Source organism: Ranitomeya imitator, chromosome 4 (genome assembly GCF_032444005.1).
Source record: "Ranitomeya imitator isolate aRanImi1 chromosome 4, aRanImi1.pri, whole genome shotgun sequence".
Classification (NCBI taxonomy): domain Eukaryota; kingdom Metazoa; phylum Chordata; class Amphibia; order Anura; family Dendrobatidae; genus Ranitomeya; species Ranitomeya imitator.
In genome coordinates this window covers 637,980,272-638,005,345 of record NC_091285.1, presented here as the reverse complement: position 1 = coordinate 638,005,345, position 25,074 = coordinate 637,980,272, and the positions used below count along the sequence as shown (strand labels likewise).

Sequence of the window (25,074 nt, the reverse complement as noted above, 5' to 3'; positions counted from 1 at the left end):
GCCATAACGCAATGGGAACCTTAATACCCTGAACAAATCCTATTTCCTGGTTTAGTGTCCAAAGCACATCTGCCCATGTCATGGTCCCCCAAGAGCATTTTTTGCTGAGGGCGAAGAAAAAAAAAATTTGTGAAAAAAAAAAAAAAAACGGAAAACAAAAAAACTAAGCCCCATGCTTGCCGTCCACGTGCAGTGCGGGGTCTGTCACCCTCCACCCGCAGTGCGGGGTCTGTCACCCTCCACCCGCAGTGCGGGGTCTGTCACCCTCCACCCGCCGTGCGGGGTCTGTCACCCTCCACCCGCAGTGCGGGGTCTGTCACCCTCCACCCGCAGTGCGGGGTCTGTCACCCTCCACCCGCAGTGCGGGGTCTGTCACCCTCCACCCGCAGTGCGGGGTCTGTCACCCTCCACCCGCCGTGCGGGGTCTGTCACCCTCCACCCGCAGTGCGGGGTCTGTCACCCTCCACCCGCAGTGCGGGGTCTGTCACCCTCCACCCGCAGTGCGGGGTCTGTCACCCTCCACCCGCAGTGCGGGGTCTGTCACCCTCCACCCGCAGTGCGGGGTCTGTCACCCTCCACCCGCAGTGCGGGGTCTGTCACCCTCCACCCGCAGTGCGGGGTCTGTCACCCTCCACCCGCAGTGCGGGGTCTGTCACCCTCCACCCGCCGTGCGGGGTCTGTCACCCTCCACCCGCCGTGCGGGGTCTGTCACCCTCCACCCGCCGTGCGGGGTCTGTCACCCTCCACCCGCAGTGCGGGGTCTGTCACCCTCCACCCGCAGTGCGGGGTCTGTCACCCTCCACCCGCAGTGCGGGGTCTGTCACCCTCCACCCGCAGTGCGGGGTCTGTCACCCTCCACCCGCAGTGCGGGGTCTGTCACCCTCCACCCGCCGTGCGGGGTCTGTCACCCTCCACCCGCAGTGCGGGGTCTGTCACCCTCCACCCGCAGTGCGGGGTCTGTCACCCTCCACCCGCAGTGCGGGGTCTGTCACCCTCCACCCGCAGTGCGGGGTCTGTCACCCTCCACCCGCAGTGCGGGGTCTGTCACCCTCCACCCGCAGTGCGGGGTCTGTCACCCTCCACCCGCAGTGCGGGGTCTGTCACCCTCCACCCGCAGTGCGGGGTCTGTCACCCTCCACCCGCAGTGCGGGGTCTGTCACCCTCCACCCGCAGTGCGGGGTCTGTCACCCTCCACCCGCAGTGCGGGGTCTGTCACCCTCCACCCGCCGTGCGGGGTCTGTCACCCTCCACCCGCCGTGCGGGGTCTGTCACCCTCCACCCGCCGTGCGGGGTCTGTCACCCTCCACCCGCAGTGCGGGGTCTGTCACCCTCCACCCGCAGTGCGGGGTCTGTCACCCTCCACCCGCAGTGCGGGGTCTGTCACCCTCCACCCGCAGTGCGGGGTCTGTCACCCTCCACCCGCAGTGCGGGGTCTGTCACCCTCCACCCGCCGTGCGGGGTCTGTCACCCTCCACCCGCAGTGCGGGGTCTGTCACCCTCCACCCGCAGTGCGGGGTCTGTCACCCTCCACCCGCAGTGCGGGGTCTGTCACCCTCCACCCGCAGTGCGGGGTCTGTCACCCTCCACCCGCAGTGCGGGGTCTGTCACCCTCCACCCGCAGTGCGGGGTCTGTCACCCTCCACCCGCAGTGCGGGGTCTGTCACCCTCCACCCGCAGTGCGGGGTCTGTCACCCTCCACCCGCAGTGCGGGGTCTGTCACCCTCCACCCGCAGTGCGGGGTCTGTCACCCTCCACCCGCAGTGCGGGGTCTGTCACCCTCCACCCGCAGTGCGGGGTCTGTCACCCTCCACCCGCAGTGCGGGGTCTGTCACCCTCCACCCGCAGTGCGGGGTCTGTCACCCTCCACCCGCAGTGCGGGGTCTGTCACCCTCCACCCGCAGTGCGGGGTCTGTCACCCTCTACCCGCCGTGCTGGGTCTGTCACCCTCCACCCGCAGTGCAGGGTCTGTCACCCTCCACCCGCAGTGCAGGGTCTGTCACCCTCCACCCGCAGTGCGGGGTCTGTCACCCTCCACCCGCCGTGCGGGGTCTGTCACCCTCCACCCGCAGTGCGGGGTCTGTCACCCTCCACCCGCAGTGCGGGGTCTGTCACCCTCCACCCGCAGTGCGGGGTCTGTCACCCTCCACCCGCAGTGCGGGGTCTGTCACCCTCCACCCGCCGTGCTGGGTCTGTCACCCTCCACCCGCAGTGCGGGGTCTGTCACCCTCCACCCGCAGTGCGGGGTCTGTCACCCTCCACCCGCAGTGCGGGGTCTGTCACCCTCCACCCGCAGTGCGGGGTCTGTCACCCTCCACCCGCAGTGCGGGGTCTGTCACCCTCCACCCGCAGTGCGGGGTCTGTCACCCTCCACCCGCAGTGCGGGGTCTGTCACCCTCTACCCGCCGTGCTGGGTCTGTCACCCTCCACCCGCAGTGCAGGGTCTGTCACCCTCCACCCGCAGTGCAGGGTCTGTCACCCTCCACCCGCAGTGCGGGGTCTGTCACCCTCCACCCGCCGTGCTGGGTCTGTCACCCTCCACCTGCCATTATACCACAAATATCCTCATGTACTAGTGAAACCAGCAGTGAGACTAACTGGTAAAAGAAAAAATAAATAATAATGAAGCGAATATTTTTTGCCTTCACTGTAATGGGAATTATAAAGGATTAGAACATCTGGCGATTTATCATTTGGAAATACCAGAAGTTTACTGATATACCCCCAAGAATTTTACACGAGGGCTTCATGGTTTCGAAAAACATGTCCGCTTTCTCAAGTACCACACCGGTCCATGGCTGGTGTCCAGTATTTGCAGCTAATCAGCGCCGCCCAGTTGGGCCACAGAAGCAGGGCCTCATTAGCTTTATAGGGGACGTGACGTCCCACTACTCAGATTTGGATTTTTCACGTCTTAACCAGTCTACTTACATGCAGGAGGCTTCTCCATTAGAATAAATCGTACATTTAGCTCCATTTTGACACGGTCTGAAGGTATCAAGACACTGGAAACCTGTGGAAAACACAAAACATTACTCAAGAGAAAAAAAAAACAAAAAAACAACAATAAACTCTAGGTATCCAACACGAGACAGAAAATATATATACCAAATGTCCCGCACACACAAAAAAAAAAATCTGATTCTGCGGGGGATGGCAAATTTGAGAACATATAAAAATAAACCAATCTGAAAAAATAAACATACCGTATTTTAACGAGACAGAAATGTGGATTTTACACACATTTCAATGATCAAATGTGATTATTCTCAATGTACAACAACTCCTATCGTGACTGAAACCAATCAGGCATGCTAAAAATTGGCTGTCAGACTGGCCCTAATGTGGTGATGGCCGTGTCTAAACTGGAGGCATCCAGCTGCCAAAATACTTCTCATTCCACCCTTCCTCCCACCCCCAAGGAAATAAAAAAAAAAAAAAAAGGAACATGCACTTATACAATATTCCATCATTATCCAGATACTCAAAGAAACTGTGCACAGAACTGTAGTGTGTACCCGGCTGAATTATACTTTTTTTTATGTAAACAGACTTAAAAAATCCGCATTAAACATATCCAATGGCAGTGGTCACGGTTACAATCATTAAAATACAAAACTTCCAGCAGGCACCACTAGGGGGAGCTTACAGCACTCTGTTTTGCCAAGGAATTCAATACAACTACCCCAAAAGCTCCCTCTAGTGGTGACCGGAGGCAGACAGAATTTTAGAATTTAAAAAAGGAGTTCTCCACTATTGGACAACCCCTCGCTAAGTCACTTCAGCGACCCATATATAATATAAGCTATTCGATAATTACCTCCCACAGTGGGGCAGTTCTTGGGGCTTTTCTCAGCAACAAAGTGACCGCTGCAGCTAATCAGCGACCGCTGATCGGCTGCAGCATTTACTATCTTCTGATCATAGCAACATTTATTTTTCACAAGTCACAGTAATATATTTTCTATCTATCCCCTTTTAGTTTCCAAAATATTGGTTTAGGGTTTGTGCATGCAGAGTCTTTTTGGAAGAGTTTTTGGAAAAGAAACTCCAGGTTGAGTGTTGAGATTTGGAGTAGGCTCTAAGCTCAGTTTCTTCTAAAAAAAAACAAAAATAAAAAAACCTCAGCCCTCTGTGTGAACATAGCCGTACTCATGGGTCTTCAAAGACGAATTTGTCCACATTTCAGTCATTATAACATGGTCTGCCCAAGCATCAGTAGACTGTGTTCAGACATCTCGACTGGGCGACTAATCCAGAGAATATCCAAAAATGTATGTGCAATGATAGAGGATGGAAAGCGGCAATAATCCAAAAGGACAAAAGGGATTTCCCCAAAATAGACCTTTGTAACCCACAGAAGAAGTGATCAATATCTGATCACTTGGGGTCCTACTGGTAAAGCCTCCACTGATCCCAAGTTGGAGGTTCCCGAGTTCCCCATTGAGGGGAGCAGTGGTGACATGTGTGCCATCAGTGTACCCTAATCTGTAAGGGGCCTTTACATATTAAACCTGACAGGATCGGTCAATAGTAATATATTTGCATCTCCCAACTCTCCTGACAGATGACGTTGGGGAAGAGAAGGATCTGGCCAACATCATGACCGATCCTTTTGTTCTCCAGGAGATAAACCGCGTCCAGAGGAGTCTGTAAAGGCTCTTTCATAGAGAACTCCGGAGCACTCGGCTGAACATTACTGAGTATGGGGGAGTTGAGAAAGATCCGCAGAGCGCTTGGCCGAGCATTATTAAGCATGGGAGAGTCGGGAAAGATCCGCGAATGGCTCGGTTGAGCATTACTGAGTATGGAGAGATGGGAGAGATCAGAGGAGCACTGGGCTGAGCATTACTGAGTATGGGGGAGTTGGGAGAGATCTGCGTTGTTTGTCTGAACAATATCAATCATCTAACACAGACCTGGGCAAATTGCGGCCTGCGGGCCATATCCGTCTGGCCCACAGACCGAGACAGCCGAGGTGCTGGAAAACTGAGGTCCACGAGCTGCACCGTGCCCGTCCACGAGCTGTCTCCATATGCGCTGACTTCATTCGTGGAGGAGGGGCCTCCGTCCACTTCCTCCACCAATCAGTGAGTGAAACCGCTGACGTGATGATGTCATTTCATCACGTCAGCTGTGTGCTGCGAAGAGTCAGCGCACTGGAGGCAGGTAGACGAGCAGAGTGCCGGGGGACGGGACCGAGGCGAGTATATGGTGTTCATTTTTCTTCATGTGCATGGGGTGTTTGGATGGGTATGGGGAGGCTGTGGGGGCGGCGTGCTGCACATGGGGAGGCTGTGGGGGCGGCGTGCTGCACATGGGGAGGCTGTGGGGGCGGCGTGCTGCACATGGGGAGGCTGTGGGGGCGGCGTGCTGCACATGGGGAGGCTGTGGGGGCCTCGTGCTGCACATGGGGAGGCTGTGGGGGCCTCGTGCTGCACATGGGGAGGCTGTGGGGGCCTCGTGCTGCACATGGGGAGGCTGTGGGGGCCTCGTGCTGCACATGGGGAGGCTGTGGGGGCCTCGTGCTGCACATGGGGAGGCTGTGGGGGCCTCGTGCTGCACATGGGGAGGCTGTGGGGGCCTCGTGCTGCACATGGGGAGGCTGTGGGGGCCTCGTGCTGCACATGGGGAGGCTGTGGGGGAGTCGTGCTGCACATGGGGAGGCTGTGGGGGAGTCGTGCTGCACATGGGGAGGCTGTGGGGGCCTCGTGCTGCACATGGGGAGGCTGTGGGGGCCTCGTGCTGCACATGGGGAGGCTGTGGGGGCCTCGTGCTGCACATGGGGAGGCTGTGGGGGCCTCGTGCTGCACATGGGGAGGCTGTGGGGGCCTCGTGCTGCACATGGGGAGGCTGTGGGGGCCTCGTGCTGCACATGGGGAGGCTGTGGGGGCCTCGTGCTGCACATGGGGAGGCTGTGGGGGAGTCGTGCTGCACATGGGGAGGCTGTGGGGGCCTCGTGCTGCACATGGGGAGGCTGTGGGGGCCTCGTGCTGCACATGGGGAGGCTGTGGGGGCTCATGCAGTATATAAAGGGAGGCTGTGGGGGAGCTTTTACAGTATATAAAGGGGGCTCATACGATATACAGAAGGGGCTGTACTTGGGTTCAAACGATATTTAGGAGGATGTCAGCCTACTTAATTCTGCTCAATATTAAGAGATATAATTAATAATATATCGATATTAATATTGAGTAGAATTAATTTTTGCCTATTGGTTCGGCCCTTGACAGTCACGGTCTCATGTGGCCCCTCTGGAAAATTGCCTACTCCTGATCTAACGCGATTGGTGGCTGTAAAGGACTGATGGCGCTAGCTGAACACTGGGACCCCACGATGGCTAGAAAGGGTGGTGGTGATGGGGTGATGACGGTATATAAAAAAGACAAAAACACAACAAGTTTCATCAAGGTCTTAAGTTGTGACCTACAAATTGGCAGCCAGTAAAATAAAAAAATTACTATAAAAGCCACTTCACACCCAAAATAATGACAAGCAATATATTTTAAAGCAGTTGTCAGCACTAATAAAACGGCAGCGAGTCGTGCTGGGACAGGGTTAATGGGACAGTTCGGTAATAATTTCTCTGTTTTGTTTTCGGGTGGGGAACCGTGGGAATGTTACACCTCCTCAGATTATTTACGGGGATACAAAAATTACGGGTGGGGTTTCGTTTTGTGGTTTATGTTAACCTGAAACCTTAGACACATACCTAGTATTGAGACGGGACAAAGGCTGCGTCAAGCCTATTGTGATCCTATAAGGCAGGGGTGGCGGTACTCCATCTATAGGGGTTTCGGACACGGGGTTGTGCTTTTAGGACTGGCCTCTAGCACAAGCAAAACAAAAATCCTACTACACGAGACATCCAACACCGCGGCCCGCTTAGTGGCAGAACGAGCCGCCAGTAATACAAACTGTCAATACAATAAAAGTTTATGCCACACGACACGAAGGCAGAAAGTAAATAACTTTCCCACAAAATCTGGTAACATTAGGTGTCCATACTTTATGATTTTACATTTTTATTTTGCTTAATGTTCTTTCAAAAAAAAAAATTTAAAAAAATCCCAAAATTGACAAAAGATATTTGCATTTTTATGACATAAAACACGCAAAAGTATATAAAAAAAAAAAAAAAAGGTGGCGAGTAGTAAAGTTGTAAAAGGAGCCAAGATGAAAGCTAGAAGCAAGAGGTATAGGTGCGAACATGTTTAGGCGCGCTCATGTGTGACATGAAGTTGAAGAGATAAATATAAGGCGGAACTGCAGTTAACAAGTTTTTCATCCATCCAAAAACGTACACAGAAAAATATTTAAAAGGGATTATCAGCTTTGAACAACCATGTGCGTTTTGCGAGGGTCCCTCGGCCATGACTAGATTACAAACAGGGTATCACACTCTTTGGATCTTCATCAGTAACGAGGAAAAGAGTCCAAGATCAAGTGTTCAGTATCGTCACAGCGCTCCCCAGAGGGCAAATAAAGCATTACACAGCTTTAATTAAAATCATGGTTGTTCTGAGCAAGACACTATCCATACAGTGTCTTAAAGGGAATCTATTAGTAAGATCAACCCTCCCAGCCTTCAAGACTTTGAAATTAAACCCATCTATCCCTTTATATCTTCTATCTGTTGCTGCATTCCTGACTAATTTGCATTTTCTTTCAGATGCAAACAACATTTTTAAGTGTCCTATCTGTGTGAGGTCAGGCACCAGGTAAGGAAATCAGACAGTAAAATATCAGGCAGAGCAAAGAGGCAGAGAAACGACCTCAGGAGGCAGAGACTTGAGAAATGCTCAGAACACTTAACATATCATTTGCCCGGGTATGAAAATAATTACTCGGTAATGCAGCAACAGATAGAAGATATAAAAGGTGTCAATGGATTTACATTTCAAAAAACCTACATGTGTGTGGTTTTGGGAAGTGGGTTAATCTTACTAACAGATTCCCCTTAAAAATCACATCAAACTCCATTACAACGATCTAAAAGGGAAAGAATGAAAAAAAAGGTTTAAAGTAGATTTTTTTGTATTCTCCCCCCCCCATCAGTGCCCAAACACCTTAGATGGCCATCGGGAGTACACTGGACCCAGTAAAGGGTTGGTGTGTCCTGTATGGGAAGTATGGAGTTAGCTACACAGACTAACAACAGCCAACCGAAAGCCGATATCTACAGATTCGGCAGAAAATCTAATGTGTACGGGGATGTCCCCTACTCGCCCGACAAATGATGTCAGGGAGGTAAGGATCCAAAAAGTCCAGATTCAGACTGACAATCCTTTTGTTTTCTGAGAAATAAGCCACTGGCAGAGATGTCTGGCAGCGGCTCGCTCATAGAGAACACATGAGCGTTCGGCAAAGTGAGTGGCTCGTCGGGCGAGATAGCTGCAGGAAAAATGATCAATCTTAAATCCCATGTGTAACATTTGGAAGGCCTGCGGTTCTACTGATTATAGGGTTCCGTGGACAATTTAGTAAGGGAACCGAGTACTTTGTAAACCACTTCAGTCATTCCAGTCTAAAAAAGGTACGAAATTAGAAGTTGTGCCTTTTAGAAACATAAAAGGGGCTAATTGATGGAGTCTGGAGATTTGAACTATGTAGACAACGCTGGGGTAAAAGGAGTCAAATTCAGTAAGAGCCATGACCCTTTTAATTAATTAGGTGCATCTTTCAGCTGCCGAGTGTCAGAGATACTGCATATGTATTCCGGTCAGAAGACTGGAGAACATTTCTGCCACTTTGTGTTGTGAACTATAATTTATTATGTCAGGCAGTGCTATGCCCGGCCTTACCATTAAACCTCACCCTGTCATCAAAAACGTAAAAATAACACCAAAATTACGTAGCACAAAAATTTTGCAATTCTTTTATCTATGTTTTCTGGCGCAAACGGTTTGAGGACTTGGGGCCTAAAAGGGTGTAAAGAAAAAAAAAAAAAGAAATGAAAGGGAAAAAAGTTCAAAAGAATCAAGGCTGAAACAAAAAAAAAAAAAAGAGTGCAAATGTTAGAAGTCAAACAGAAGGGAAAAAAAAAAATATAGAAGCCAGACCTGTGATTGAATACAAAGACGTAAGTGATCATAGGGGCCAAAAGGACTTAGGCGGAGGATGGAGGGAAACGATGCAAAATTGCAGGTGGCGCAAAACTGGAAAAATCTGAGCAATGAAGTGAAAAATCTCAACTTTTCAAGAGGAAAAGAAAAAAAAAAAAGACTGAATCTGGAGAAGAAACAAATAAGGGGATATTTCACAAAATTAGACACAGCAGTAAAGATAAAACTGGGGGAAAAAAAAAATTAAGTTGTGATATATCTTTACATTTTATTTTCGTCTTTCTACCACAGACATGAGCAGAAAACAATATGTCTACGCCTACATTTGACCTTGGTTAGTCAAATTTCCTGAGGGCCGAGACAATCGCATTTATTGTCTTTTTCTCAAAATGTCAAGAACAATGAAGCGCTTTACATTTTACCTAATTTGGACAATTTCTAAAGTCTAGAAATTACAAACATATGCCGAAATGTGACCAAATATACGCCACAAATGTGGGTTATTGTATACAAAAATTAACTGAAATCTTGAAATTTTTTTTTAACAAACTGTATGAGGCAAAGCTTAATCTGGCATCTGACAGAATCGGTTACGATACCTCAGGACATGTCTCTAGCACAGAAATAGAAGGTATCTGATGCTCTCTGTACCCTGGAGAATGGTGAACTTGATAATCAAAGTTGCCTCATTTTCTGTAAGTTCTTGATTAACTTTTACAGGTAAAATTTGAAAAATGAGTCACACAAGTACCACTAGGACCAGAAATGAAAGCATTCTAGAAGACTCTATAAAGCCAAGTACAGCAGTGCCTTTAAAATGGAGAACTTTTTTGGGGCTACTTGGACCTTGCAGATTGAGAAGACTTTGCGATGCGACAGAAGCCCCCATTCTCCAGGAAGAGATAAGTAGGTGTGCATCAATTCTCGCACTTAAAGGGAATCTGTCAGTAGGGTCAACCCTCCTAAGCCATCTATCTGAGAATGGAGCTCATGGGAAGCTGAATAAAATGACACCTTGATATCCGCAATCCGATGTCTTATTCCAGAGAAATCCAGGTTTTTCTTAATATGTAAATGAGCTGTTAAGATCTATGGGCTGGACATAGATCTCCCAGAGAATGTAATTATACATTATTATAAATGAATGGTGGCATTACCAGTGTGAGACATGTAGATCACGGGAACAAACTGTCAATCATTACAAGTCTCAAGGTACCTTCACACTGAACGATATCGCTAGCGATCCGTGACGTTGCAGCGTCCTGGCTAGCTATATCGTTCAGTTTGACAGGCAGCAGCGATCTGGATCCTGCTGTGCCATCGTTGGTCGTCGCAGAAAGTCCAGAACTTTATTTTGTCGCTGGACCTCCCGCAGACATCGCTGAATCGGCGTGTGTGACGCCGATTCAGCGATGTCTTCACTGGTAACCAGGGTAAACATCGGGTTACTAAGCGCAGGGCCGCGCTTAGTAACCCGATGTTTACCCTGGTTACCAGCGTAAACATTAAAAAAAAACAAAAAAACACTACATACTTACATTCCGGTGTCTGTCCTCTCCGGCGCTCTGCTTCTCTGCACTGTGTAAGCGCCGGCCGGAAAGCACAGCGGTGACGTCACTGCTGTGCTCTGCTTTCCGGCCGGCGCTTAGTGCAGAGAAGCAGAGCTCCGGAGAGGACAGACGCCGGAATGTAAGTATGTAGTGTTTGTTTTTTTTTACGTTTACGCTGGTAACCAGGGTAAACATCAGGTTATTAAGCGCGGCCCTGCGCTTAGTAACCCGATATTTACCCTGGTTACCAGGGGACTTCGGGATCGTTGTCTAGATCGCTGCAGCGTCGCTTAATGTGACGGTACCTTCACACTGGTAATGCCCCTTTCGTTTACAAGAAGCCTTGGAGGCAGATTCTCAGGGAGATCTATGTCCGGCCCACAGATCTTAACGGCTCATTTACATATTAAGAAAAATGTGGATTTCTCTGGAATAAGACATCGGGTCGCAGATATGAAGGTATCATTTTATTCAGCTTCCCATGGCTTTCAAGTGTTGATCCTACTGACAGATTCCCTTTAAGTCCACTGTGTTGATCTGACACTTTTCAACGAAGAATGGAATCTTATATTCATGAACTGCTTGATGTCCTAGTATAAAAGACACCCATACACATTAGGACCTGCAGATTATCTACTGTGTATCTTTTCTGACAGACACTTGCCCCCCCCCCCCCAAAAAAAAAAAAATAAAATAAAATAATTGGGGATTTGGGGTGTTGGATTTGGAGGGGTTTGTTATTCGTTTCTGTCACCATTTAAAAAAAAAAAAAAAAAAAAAAAACCTCACAAACACTTGACACACTCCACCAATGGATCTATGAGACAGTTGATAGGAAAGATGGTCAAAGGTGGTTTTCGGGGAATAACGTGTCCCTACCTATCGGCTTACACTGGGTTAAAAGTATAATCTCGGCCATTCGCAAATCGGGCATTCGCTGAACGTTCGAGTATTCGCTCGTTTTATACAGGGAGAGAGGATTGGGTCCGATTAAACTTTTCTCATGAAAAATTCCGGTGTTTTATTCACCGAAACCCACGGTGCTTGTATGCACATGAGTCACGTGGGCGGTCCTATTCAGTGACCTTGCATACATAGATATCAGATCACTGAATAGGACCGCCCACTGGACTCTTCATTACAAACACCAGGGATTTCAATGAATAAAATACAAGTTATAAATAATTTTTGCCAACAATCCTATATATCATCCTGCGCAGCTTCTTCCCTATATGTTATGGGACTGTACGTACAACGTGACAGGTTCCCTTTAAAGTCAGTTTTGTGAATTTTTTTATTTCTCAACTTATTTGCATCTGATCTTTAGTTCTCACTCAGCAACTTTTTAAAGGCAAAGAGGACACTGGAATGAAACTCTCGAAATATAATATATATCCACCACACACACTCCCGAAATATAATAATAATAAAAATAATAATATAAAATATTTTTATTATTATTTTATAATAATAAAATAAGGAAACAAATAAGGAAATAAATGTGTTTGATTTTTGATTTTCTATCATTTTACAAGCCAGCTATTGTGGGATTTCCACCCTCAAGATTCACAGAGTAACCTTCACCACTTGAACCTCTCTCTTTCTCTGAAGTTTTTTTTTTCCCTCTCCTGGATCACATTACACACCCCCATGAAATGTACCCTTAGCGCTACGGAATAATTGTTTTTTTTAAACTGTGAAAGTTATATAGATTAATGCGCACAACATTGAGAGGAACAGCGCAGAGAAGGGTGGTGTCCGCAAAGAAAGGGAAGTAAAGCTTGTGTAAGTGGAGGCGGGTGAATAAGGTACAAAGACATTTAAAAAAATAAAATCTGTAAAAAAGAAAGCTCATTTAAAGTGCAAAAAAATGGAAAAATAAATGTAATTTTTGTTAAAAAAAAAAAAAATCTGAAAGTAAAAAAAAAAAGTTTTCTTTGTCTTTTGTTGTAGTGATGCAGGAAAAAAAGGGATGGAAAAAAAAAAAAGAAAAGTCCTTTTTGCAGTTTTCTTCCCCTCTGTACAACGAGAAGCGCTGTGGTTTCCAGCATCTCTGGTTCTGCCTTTTTAATACGAGTTTGTGGGTTTCAGGCCGACCATTAAAGCCATACAGAAGGTTTCTCTTTTACAGAATTTAACCATGTAAAAACGTTTTCGCTCTTCTCTGCTTTTTAGTTTCCATGATACATACATGCTAGCCACCTTAGGGAGAGACCCAAGTTGGGCTAAATGTAGCGGGACGAAAGAGACCGAAAAGCCCTCTACTTAAAGGAAATACATAGTGGATGCTTTCCTGAAACGGAAAGTACTTGCAAGCAGCATAATACAAAGAATAGCAGGTTTACCCAGAATCCTTTTCAGTAGGCAGAGCTATGCAAATCATCTCTTTCCACCCCTGTCTAATCCACAGCGCTTGGAACCGCCAAGCGTGCAATGCTGCGGATTAGTTTCTAAATTTACACAGCCAACCAATTCCTACCTGTGGACACGTGTTTCGGGCTTTAGGCCCTCATCAGCACAGGGCTCCAACAAAATTCCAGCCCTGTGCTGATGAGGGCCTAAAGCCCGAAACACGTGTCCACAGGTAGGAATTGGTTGGCTGTGTAAATTTAGAAACTAATCCGCAGCATTGCACGCTTGGCGGTTCCAAGCGCTGTGGATTAGACAGGGGTGGAAAGAGATGATTTGCATAGCTCCGCCTACTGCAAAGGATTCTGGGTAAACCTGCTATTCTTTGTATTATGCTGCTTGCAAGTACTTTCCGTTTCAGGAAAGCATCCACTATATAGTTTCCATGAAGAATTTCCAAATTCAACTACGTAGTCCAAGGACAAGGACAGAGAAAAAAAAAAAAAAAGCCACGTCCTATTCCCGCCGCCTAAGATTCATTACCTCAGAAGATTATACTAGTCTCCGCCATAGGATTTCGCTTTTTACAGGGTTATTTTTCGCCCCCCTTCTCGACCTTTGCCGCCCCATCTTGTAGATGCAGCTTGCTGCAAAGCTCCTATTCCATCTTGGAGATTTTTTTTTTTTCCCTCCTCTCGCCCACATCTCTTTCAATAGGGTCTTTTCTTTCCCCCCAAACCCAAGGTCCTCATTAAAATGCCAGAAGGGGAGAAAAGGGAAAAAAAAAAAAAAAAAAGCCGTATATAAAAAACCATCCCCTACTCCATGAGAAATTTGAGTCCCGCTCTCCCCTCCTCCTGCTTTCCCAGACAGGCTTTTATAGGGGAGGGAAACATTCCCATAGAAGAAGGACGTGTGTATTGTTCCCCATCAGACTATAGAGGGGGGTTGGAATTATTAAGGGAATACAGCTCGGAATTATTTAACTCCATGTCTGCCAGACATATCCCATCAGGAATTTGAAGGAATGTTTTACTGCGGTGAGGTCAAGAGAAACCTACATTCATGAAGTGGTTTGGGGTTTTGTTTCATTTTATTTAATTTTTTTAAGTTCCATAGATGAAAAAAATTTTTTATTGTTTGGGGGGTTTTCTATCAGAATAACGTACTTTCTGATAAGTTTTATGTTAGCAGATCAGCGAGAAATTAGGATTTGCTTGGAAAACATGGTCCTGGTTGTAGCCGATTGATGTTGACCAAATATCTCCTGTAGTGTGAAAATCTGCTAAGCAATTCTAGCCCCCCCAAATTGTCACAAAACCTAACAAGGGTATGTGCACACAATGGGACCCCCCCTAAGTGTATCCACTCTAAAACCTGCCTAAAAAAAGGCCCCAAATTCGAAGTATTTTCCATCCAAAAAAGACTTAGGTAGCTTCAGAATTCCGAAGAAGCCAAGCGGTTAAAAGAAGTGACCCGAGTATTCTTCAAGGGGCATCCAATCTGAAGATGCTCTATACTTTACAATACTAGCCTCCAAAAAGATGCTAGGGCGGTTTTGGGGGCATCTTTTAGCTTTTGAAGAAATCACTAGAGTCTTTTTTCTTGAATGGTCTAAAACAAAAAAAAAACACTCAGGAAATCACCATAAGGCCGCGGTCACACTTGCAAGTGCAATGCAAGAAACACGCACGAGTCTCTCACCTCAATACCCGGCACAGCCGCCGGCACTCGGGACCGGAGTGTGCGGCTTCAAGTATTTCTATGCAGCTGCACGCTCCGTACACGAGTGCCGGCGACAGTGCCTGGTATTGAGGTGAGAGACTCGTGAGAGTTTCTCGCCAGTGTGACCCCGGCCTAAAACAAAATTAAAAAAAAAAAAAAAGACAAATCAGCACTCCTGGAAGAGTCTTGCTCTTGAAAAGCATGCTGGTTTACCCAGTTTGAAATAACTAGTGTACACATTTTTAAGGCTATACACTTTAGACTAAAGTTAGCCGCACGCGCCAATACTGACAGGTTCAACTGACGATCTACTGTGTATAGGGGCTCCGGTTGACTCATGGTCAGAAGAGACGTCGAACAGACGTATCCGATTTTGGACAGCCGATCACATTGTTCTCCTTGAGTTAAGCCGCCAGTCAATGTGCCAGTCGGTGGCTTTCTCACAGAGAACACAGAAGCTCTGGGCCAAATGAGATTACAGTCGAATTAACAATCCGCCAAAGAATCAATCGACAAGCAGCCATCTCATGAGTATGGCCGGCTGTAGAATAGCCATCACAGCGAGGAACTCGATATATTTTTGCTAAAGATCCAGTGGATGATATATATCTGTGACTGATAAGGACACCATTTTGGGTGAGATGAAAGATGAATGGGGTAATGAAGGAACAAGAGGTCACACGGGTGCAAAGGTAATGTTAGGAGTAAGGTTAGGCGTGGCCCCAGAAGAAAGGTCTGAGGTGCAGGAAAGGTCAGAGGCTGGACGGAATTTTATTGTTCGTTAGCACAACAATAGTCAAGGAGTGTCCAAAGGGTAATGGCAAACAAACCCCATAGTCAAGTCTCATAATGCACAAAGGTGGGCAGACGAACCATCTCAGGCAGCACTCCCTGTGTTCGATTTTTTATTTGTATTTTTTTTCAGCCTACAATGCCCAAGCCAGAGCATATCATTGGCCAAAAATAGTCCAGGATGGCCAATCTGTGTTTAGCACGACGACCATGCCCCCCATGCACATTAGCCAAGAGTCATCCAAACCTACTTATTTCGACTGACCATCTAATATATATGGGGGCTCTCGACAACTCTTCCCTGACAGATAATGTCGTGAGAGAAAAATGATCCAGCCTGCTGAAATTCGAAGGCAGATTAAACACAACATGATTTTTTGGCTGACAGACTATTATATTTATTATTATTATAGCGCCATTTATTCCATGTGAGGAGGGGTATACATAATGAAAACAGGTACATTAATCTTAGACAATACGAGTCACGACTGGTTCATGAGGAGAGAGGACCCTGCCCACGAGGGCTCAATCTACAAGGGATGGGTGAGGATACAGTAGACGAGGGTAGAGCTGGTCGTGCAGCGGTTTGGTCGATCGGTGGTTACTGCAGGTTGTAGGCTTGTCAGAAGAGGTAGGTCTTTAGGTTCTTTTTGAAGGTTTCCATGGTAGGCGAGTCTGGTATGTTGTGGTAGAGTTCAAGAGTAGGGGTGATGAGCGAGAGAGATAATTGAATATGTATGGGGGCCGGTTCTTTTCCCGATTTTTTTTCTCTAAACCTTGGCATAAATAGAAACCTTCTGTCACAGGTATAGGTCATTAGAGTAAGAATTCCTAATCCCCATTATAAAAGGCTCTTTACTCAATCCTAAAAAGGATTGAAAGGACCGACAAAAAAAAATAAGTCCAATAATTTGCATGGCTCTTAAATTTTAACAGAACAATTTATAAGCTTCCCATATCCTAAATTCAGCATGATGGTGTAAACTGTATACATAGTACAAGTCATCCATTAAGGTGAGGTATGGCAGGAAGTAGCAATCAGAGTACGGTAACTAACTTTTAGCATTTTGTCTTCTCGGAGAAGCAGTTCTAGAACTTGCTCCTACATTTGTCTTTAATAGAGTAGGTTATTTTTTACCATCCAATTGCTTGGGTAAAATTAAGCAGTAAAGAAGAAATAATGGCACATAAAAACATGCCGATAACAGAACGATTTTTGCAATCAGCATTGGACTTTGCTCAAATCTCATTTTTGTCTACATCAAAAGGACCTCCAATGTTTGTTTGTTTTTTTAAACTATGGGATAATCGTGTACCCTACTGTACACCTATACAGTGACTAATTAAAATAGAAGCTTCCATCAGAGAAAACTCAGACTACCTACATAACTCTGACATTCCCAAAATCAAGATGTGAACACTAAAGTCAAACTCTGACGTCCCCCCATGGTTCAAGTACAGTGATGTCCAAACCGATCTGAGTTTAACACCCTCATACATGCCTACGAGTCTGTGGAGTTCGGGTGAGAAGACCTGAGGCTAGTCTGGTCATCTCAGCCCATACCTTATACCAGTTTTCCGCGTTTGGAACATGAACTCTGAAATAAATTCCAGCAAAGTAGAAAAACAAAAACAAACATTGGATTGGACCACAAAATTGTCAAACCCAACGCCCACGTCACTGCCTTTTAGGCCCTGTGTACAAACAGCTCCATGCACTGCTGTACAAGGTCCATCATCTGCCATATGTCAGAAATATTCTTCCATAGAAGCAAAAAATTAATCCGTCCCACCGCTGTGTGCATGAGGCCTCCTTAGACTAAAATCTCAACAGGGCTAAACTGGCTTTTATAAAATTATGATGGAAAAAAAAAATACAGGGCGGTGACCACTCTAATGAGCTTCTACCAGCGACGAGTCAACAGCTGACTCATGGCTGGATCTATGTAAAAGCTCAGACTAAACGACGTTCTAAAAAAGTCACCATATACATTAGATGGCTGTCAGCTGTAGAATCAATCAGCCGGCAGCCACATCAGCCAGCGCTCCTGTGTTCTTTATGAGAGAGCCGTCGTATGGTGACTGCTTATATCGGTGAGGAAATACAATCAACGGTTAAAAAAAAACAACAACAAAAAAAACATGGACATGCTAGATCAATATTTTCCCTGACAATTGTCTTCCGATCCCATCAATATAGTCTAAAGGACTTGGCTACTCTGGTTACAAGTAAACCGAACAGCAGCACTCAATGTCAAGCAGCAGCCGCAAAAGCAAACATGAATTTCGGATGTATAAGAAGAGATAAAATCCCGCAATCCCAACGTATTATTACCCCTTTATAAATCACTGTTGAGGCCACATCTAGAATATGGCATCCAGTTATGGGCTCCACGTTTTACAAAGCAAATCCAGAAGTTAGTGTCAGTTTAAAGATGGGCAACTAGATTATTACAAGGGATGGAAGGCCTCTCATACGAGGAGAGGTTGGAAAAGTTGGGCTTGTTTAGCTTAGAAAAAAAAAAGTCTCATTTATATGTATACTCGTACATATATGTGTGGTCCGCACAAAGGACAAGGGGGCACTCATTACGGGTGGAAGGAAGGCGATTCCGGCAGCTAAATAGGAAAGGGTTCTTTACAGTTAGAGCAGTCAGACTGTGGAATGCCGACCACAAGAGCTAGTAATGGCCGACACTAACAGCTTTTATAAAGGGGCTGGATGATTTCCTCAGTACACAACATTGTGGGTTATAGTTAATTTAGTGACAAAATATATAATTGGTGGAGAAAGGTTGAACATGATGGACCGAGGTCTTTTTTTCAACCAGTGTAACTATGTATGTGTGTGGAAGGGGCCTAAATCTGAGCAGCCTTATTGCCTGCTCAAGATGGCATCATCCTCCTCAACATCATCATCATCATCATCATGTGGAATAAACCATTTTAAAGGTTTCAAAAATCTGATTAATATATGGAGGAAAGAAAAGTGATGTGTGCAGGAAGATCAGTCACTTTGGGCCTTCTCCCCCAGACCGTTAACCCGAGACAGGCTGGTTGCATGGGATGTGCCAGCTAACAAAGACTACAGTTGTTAGACAATGTCTCCATGGCAACCAGTTTAAACTAATCTGCAATTCAAATTAGGGCTGGCGCTATGGGAACAGCTGCCGTATTAATCAGATTTTTCGGAAGACAAAGACCTAGAAATCAGAAATACTAGGCCTTATATACCTCAGCGATTTATGCTCACTACGATTCATTTTTTTTTTTTTTAGCTCACATTCCTTTACATAATGGTCGGCCTGCCTTTAGGTGATGAATGTTCTAAAAAACAAAAAAAAAAAAATGAACCACCCAGATTAATTACATGAGATGAGTCATCAGCCAAAATGATCACCTTCACATGCCAATAATATTCTGTTAACACGGCATCAACGAGACTGGATAAATCTAATATGCTCTATTCTGGGAAGGTCATAAAAACTCATAAAATTAAGTGTGGATTTATTTTTATTTTTTTTTATAATTTAAAGGGTTTATCCAGGTAAAACAAGTAACAATCTGTTGATTGGTGTGGGCCTGACTGTTGGGAAACGTACCGATCGGCAGAGCGGGACAATTTAATCCCCGGTTGAATATCACTCAACCATTCATTTTCTATGGGGCCTCCTAACGCTGCACTCATTTTTTTTATTTTTTCACAGAAAACCCGTAGAGAATGAATGAAGCCGTGGTCTATCATCTGACCTCAAACGTCGTTTTGTAAACGGGAAAAAAAAAATTCCCTTTTGTGGAGAAAAATCCCCCAATCTGCAGATCAGTGCAGGTCCCAGTAGTCGGACCGCCACCAGTCATCACCTATCCTGATTGATAGGTGACAACTTGTTTGCATGGAGAACCCCTTTAACTCAAAATCTCTTCTTGCCGTTTACGCAAAGAAATATCCAGAAGCTAAGGCCATGTGCACATGAAGTTTTCACAAGGCCGATCTTTCTAGCGGAAACGTGAAACATTGCTAATTTAGGGCGATTTGAGGAGTTTTTAATTTCTTGAAGCAGTTTTTAGGAGTTTTTGAGGCATTTTTTGGCATCCCTTTGATTGGAAAGTCGACAGCTGGCAACAGATTCCAACAAGAGACCATTCAAGACGCGACAAGGACTTTTTCAACCTAATGTCCGCTCTACCGAGACATCTTGTAGAGGGGACAAAAAAAATAATGGTTTCAATCACAGAAAAAAGTTCTGTGTGCCGATCGGTGCTGGTCAAGTGATCGGACACCCACCAATCAATAAGTTCACACATTTCCTATGGATAGAAAAAGGAATATGAACTCCCAGGTCCTCTGAAAAAAAATAAAAAAATTTTGCAAGTAGTTCGGTAGATCATGGTCCCAAATATCCACCATACATCAATATAGAAGAAAAAAAAACAACTAATTGATCTGTATCTTTAATTGTATTCTCATCCACGTGAAAGGTGGGCATTCCGCATTCTTCTAGAGTGCATAGCTTTACGAACAGAAAAAAATAAAATAAAATAGGCCTGTGCTTTTGGATCAATGTGAATTGTTCTTTTCTGCCCAGTCTGGCATCACCCTCGTCCTAGATCTGCCCTCCATCTCCAAGCCGCTTTACAAAAATCCTTGATTGCTAAAGGAGTACTGTAATTGTACTGAGCCCAGATACTGGCATCTTACACAACAGTAATATAGTAAATAAGTGCATATTAAATGCGATTTTGCATCATAAATCGCTGGCAGGGCTATTACACAATGAGGACTGACTAACAGGAAGGCAGCTTTTACTCAATTTTCGGCAAGCCCTTCCCACATGGTGACAGTCGCTGTCATGCACTGATCTGGAATGATTAAAAAAATTTAAATATGATGACTGGATTTCCTGACACGCCGGCTCAGAGCAATTCGTCCCCGCCGACGGCCTATTTCCTCTGCAGGCAGCAGGAGGGTGCTAGGTATATAGGAAGTGGTGATAAGCAGCGCTGAGGCCCCAGGCAGCGCACACACCTCAGCTACAAGACTTTTACCCAAGGACACAAGTAACGCGATCTACTGAGAAACCACCAAGAGGACCAACCAAAAATTGTAAGCGAAAACTGGCAACTACAATCCTCAAGTTACCCCAAAAGGTCAGGATCTGGGGATATTCCATAGAAAGACCACCCCATAACCATAAAACTTATTAGTGTATCACCTCAGCATAACAAGAAAATCTTTAAAACATGACCTGTCGGGTGTAACTAAGGACTGAACTTCAGATAAACTTATGTAGAAGGATGTAGAAGAAGAAAACATCATAGGAAAATAGGCAAGATTGGTGTTTGGGGTGGACATCCCTTACCGTATCAGAGGGGTGTCCCATGCACACAAAAACCAAAAACTGTTTTCACTGTATGTTCCCTGATCAAACTTAAAGATTAACTGGTGAAAAGTTTGCAGCAAAATGCAGTACAGAATTAAGGGGTCTTCACACACCCCCACTAACACCCACAAAAAAAGAAAATCCTGTAAACCACACCACATTGCTGAAGACCATAAAAATGTTGTATTGATTAGTTATGTTCGTAATTTAGCCTCTCCGGGTCAGGAACTTGACTTAATTATGCTAAGAGTACACTGCGTCTTTCTGCAGTCCACATTATTTGGCGAGAGCATTTCCCATAGGCCTCCTGTTACACTGTATGGGAAAACACAACAAATTTCATTTTTCTTTATAGAGAGCTACTGCAAAGAAGTGTATACAAAGCAGGACCCTATGGCGCTCGGATGTATAGGTGTCCATCCAGTCTGTGGCCACTCTCAGGAGCTTAACTCTTAAGCATACAAGCCCAACAGTGGGCGCAAACGCAGTATGTACTAGCCTAATTCCTATCTCGGCCAAGAAAGACGGCAATAACGCTTTATTAAAGTCTCCAAAAGATCACTCTGATCTTAACTAGATTCTTTCCAAAAAGATCTTTGAGCAGATCACCCTAGAAGAACAGAGCTAGGGTCAGGGGGATCTGTACATTCCGACACACTGATTTTTTACTATGTAGGGCATGAACTGCGTAGTCAGTACTTTACAAGTGTCCTTAGCCCATCCAAACTTAGTTGACTTGCTCTCAACCCTATCAGGTATCATAACTTGTTATTCGTAGGCATATACATTAGACTAATGCTAGGTTATTGGCCAATGCTTGTTGGGAAATTCGGGGGTTGAGAATGGATTGGACATGTTGACTTTCAACGGTCTTCTCAAGGCGTGTCTACATTGAGAATACATGCCCGCTTACCAGATTGTATTAAAAGTTTACGACGTTAACTCGCCAATCAAGATCTAGAAAAGCTAGGCGACAACCAATACACCAGTCGTTCCAACTTCAAATGTGGTGGTCATCAAAACCTCTGCCGACCGTTAATTGATAAGAGTTTACAGACCAAGTATATAAAGATATCAATTAACAAAATTAAGCCAATTTGAAAATCTGAAGATTTAGAAGCTGGAATAATGTAATTGTCTTGGACCAAAGGCGATTTGTTCCACTAGTCTTGAAAAAAAATGATCGCGTCTGAAAGAGCCACTGTTTTGTTAGGAGAAAGAAACCTACTGGTGACCACCTGGTGGGCTAAATATATCTGGCAGGTAAACCTAGAGAAGCTTTATAGCATGAGGAGCCCACCAAAGAGTATAGTGACTGCCATAGACGAGAGGGATATTGGGGTTAACTGTGGACAAGCCAAAATTTTTAGATTTTAAAGTCAAGTTAGCCTTTTTAAACTTGAGATATAGGTCCAAGAAGGAGTCAGTCAACTAATAGGTTTATTCATGCATGTTATTGGTGTTTTCAAAAGGGCTAGCGGGAAGTAAGATTGAGTTGCCCTAGCTGAGACCGAGAAGCGCAGCCATGGAAACTAATGTTTAACGGAGCGCTCACTGAACAAAATGAAAAACGTGGGGCGCCCATGCTCATCAGATGAGCTGGCACCGGGCAACAGTATGGATCCCAGCCAAGATGGTCGAATACATTACTTTTTATTCTTGCAAAAGAAAGGTTGAGGGAAAGTAGGGGAGATGTTGCACAAAGCAACCTATCCTCTGGCACATTCTGATCAATGACCGAGACAACAGCCCATAGGGCGCTTTTCTGGGGGCCCCACCATACGCTTACAGAAATTAGTAGCAGGAACCTCGCAACCGATCCTCTCAGGAAATAAGCCAGCTGCTTCTTGGCATAAAAGATCTGCTTTAAGGAACATGTGCTCATAAAAAGGCGGCATATTTTACCCAGATAGGGAGGACACTCGCCATCGCCAGTAAATGTGACTTTAAAAAAAAAGGAGTTGTCTCAGTATAGGTGGCATAGCGCTAGGATGTGCTACCAATGTCTCATCAGCAAAGGTCCAACTTCTAACATCCCCAACTGTGTTACTTTGTCTTTCATCGGTGTTTAGCCTTCTGTGGTCAACCGTGCACAGTAATGGGCAAGCCTTAAAAAAAAAAAAAAAAAAAAAGGTTCAAGCAGAGTCAATATGGCACGGAGGTTCTAAACATGGCTGCTAACCGTATTTCCAAGCAATATGCCATCAATGACAATCCCCTCTAAGTTTACTCTTCAAGTTGTATCTCTGTTTGGGAAGGTTGAATTACACCAAAAAGGTGTGGAAACCCAGTTTTCCTACGGTTGACAAAACCAAGTCTGACCATTTATAAAAGAAACAAAAAAAAAAAAATCGGGTCTTTAATTTGCTACTCAGGAATACCAAAAATATCGGAGACAGATTCTGCTAAAGAAAGTCAGTTGCAGTGATACTTAGGTCACCCAACTTTAATAGAAATTTAAACTACTTAAAAGGGAATTCAGAACAAGACTTTTACGTCAGGTTGAAGAAAAATTAGCAAGTGACAGGTCTTCTATTTTACCTACCTGATGTAAAAGTCACTGTTCTCCTGAATCTGGCGCTGTTTTTACTGTGTTCCTGCTCCTTCCTGTTCCCAAGATACGGCCCTCTCTTCCTTGCATATAAATCTAGTCTTTTTAGCCATTTGGGCGTGATCCTCAAGAAGACTGCCTCAGAGAAGAGTTGAGAACCACTCCCACATGGTAAAGCTAGTCTGTATATGTACAAAGAAGAGAGGGTCATATCTCAGGAATGGCAAGGAGCAGGAACAAAAGATAAAACAGGAGAACAGCAATTTTTACGACAAGTAGAAAAAAAATAGCAAGTCACAGATCTTCTATTTTTTTCTACCGGACGTAAAAGTCACTGTTCTCCTGATTCTGGCGCTGTTTTTACTGTGTTCCTGCTCCTTTCCATCCCTGAGATATGGCCCTTTCTTCCCTGTACATAAAGCTAGTCGGTTTATCCATGTGGGAGTGGTACTCTACTCTCCTCGGAGGCAGTCTTTTTGAGGCACACGCCCAAATGGCTAGAAATACTAGATTTACATACAAAGAAGAGAGGGCTATATCTTGGGAACAGAGAGGCTCAGGAACATAAGAAAAACATTGCTGGAAACAGGAGGACGGTGGCATTTACACCAGGTTAAAAAAAAAAATGTATTACATATTTGTAGTAAGTGACAGGTCCTCTAAGGAATTTCGATTTCTACAAAAGTTGGTTGACTACTAATATATATCATTCCTATTGTCACTCAACTTTGATATGTTCTATTTAAAAAGTAGTTTAGATTTCAGTCACATTTTTATTTTTTTACCTGCTGTCTTCCTGAATCTGGTGCGGTTTATCTTTTGTTCCTTCACCACTCCATTCCTGAGATATGGCCCCCTCTTCCCTGTAAATGAAGCCACTTTTTAGCCATCTGGGTGTAGTCCTCATTAAAACTGACCCTATGAAGACCACGCCCAATTGGCTATAATAAAAAAAAATAGGACTTACACACTACTGGGTAGAGGAGGCCATATCTTAGGAATGGAAAGGAGCAGGAACAAAAGAAAAACAGCACCAGATTCAGGAGAACAGCGGCATTTACACCAGTTAAAAGGTTTACGATAATTGTGAGGTTAAATGAGCTTAAAAAAAAATTACAAGGTTTGTCAGTCGGCAACTTGCCAATGGCCAAGCATATATTAGATATTAAACCTCAGTAGTAACAGCTTTATTAGCGGAGGTAGTTCTGCTTTTTTAATATACCTGTTATATACCCGTCACTTAGAACCTGGCAAAACAAATGCATATAAAGCCAAAATAAAATATTATTACCCCTTTATTATATTTACCAACTAAAAGGGGAAGTACCATTGCCCAACTGTTTTTTTTTTTTTCCTCCGATACAAAGCGGCCCTTTTTTTTTTTTTATGAAACTCAGCTAAAAAATCTCAATATTCTGGACTATGAAATGTTCTAGAACATCAAAAGAAAAGATAAATCCAGGAAGATCATAAAGATTTAACTCCCGATTAATCATGAGCGAGGGTGCTCAGATAAGGTGGTATCCAAGTATCTTCGGCGTATCTTTGGCGTGCTCGAATACGATGTTCGAGTCCCTGCAGTTGCATGTCTGTTAGGCAATCCCTGCATGTGTTGTGGCTGTTGAACAACCGGGAGACATGCAACTGCGGGGACTGGAACATAG

At 45.1% G+C, this 25,074-nt stretch overlaps 1 protein-coding gene across 1 annotated transcript in view; it reads right to left on the bottom strand.

Moving 5' to 3' along the window:
• Positions 1 to 25,074, bottom strand: part of NOTCH3 (notch receptor 3) — a 96,640-nt gene that overhangs the window by 59,279 nt on the left and 12,287 nt on the right. Inside the window, exon 2 of the mRNA XM_069766840.1 lies at positions 2,929 to 3,010. Within this exon, the coding sequence (XP_069622941.1) occupies positions 2,929 to 3,010 (82 nt within the window). The remainder of the gene's footprint in view (positions 1 to 2,928; positions 3,011 to 25,074) is intronic.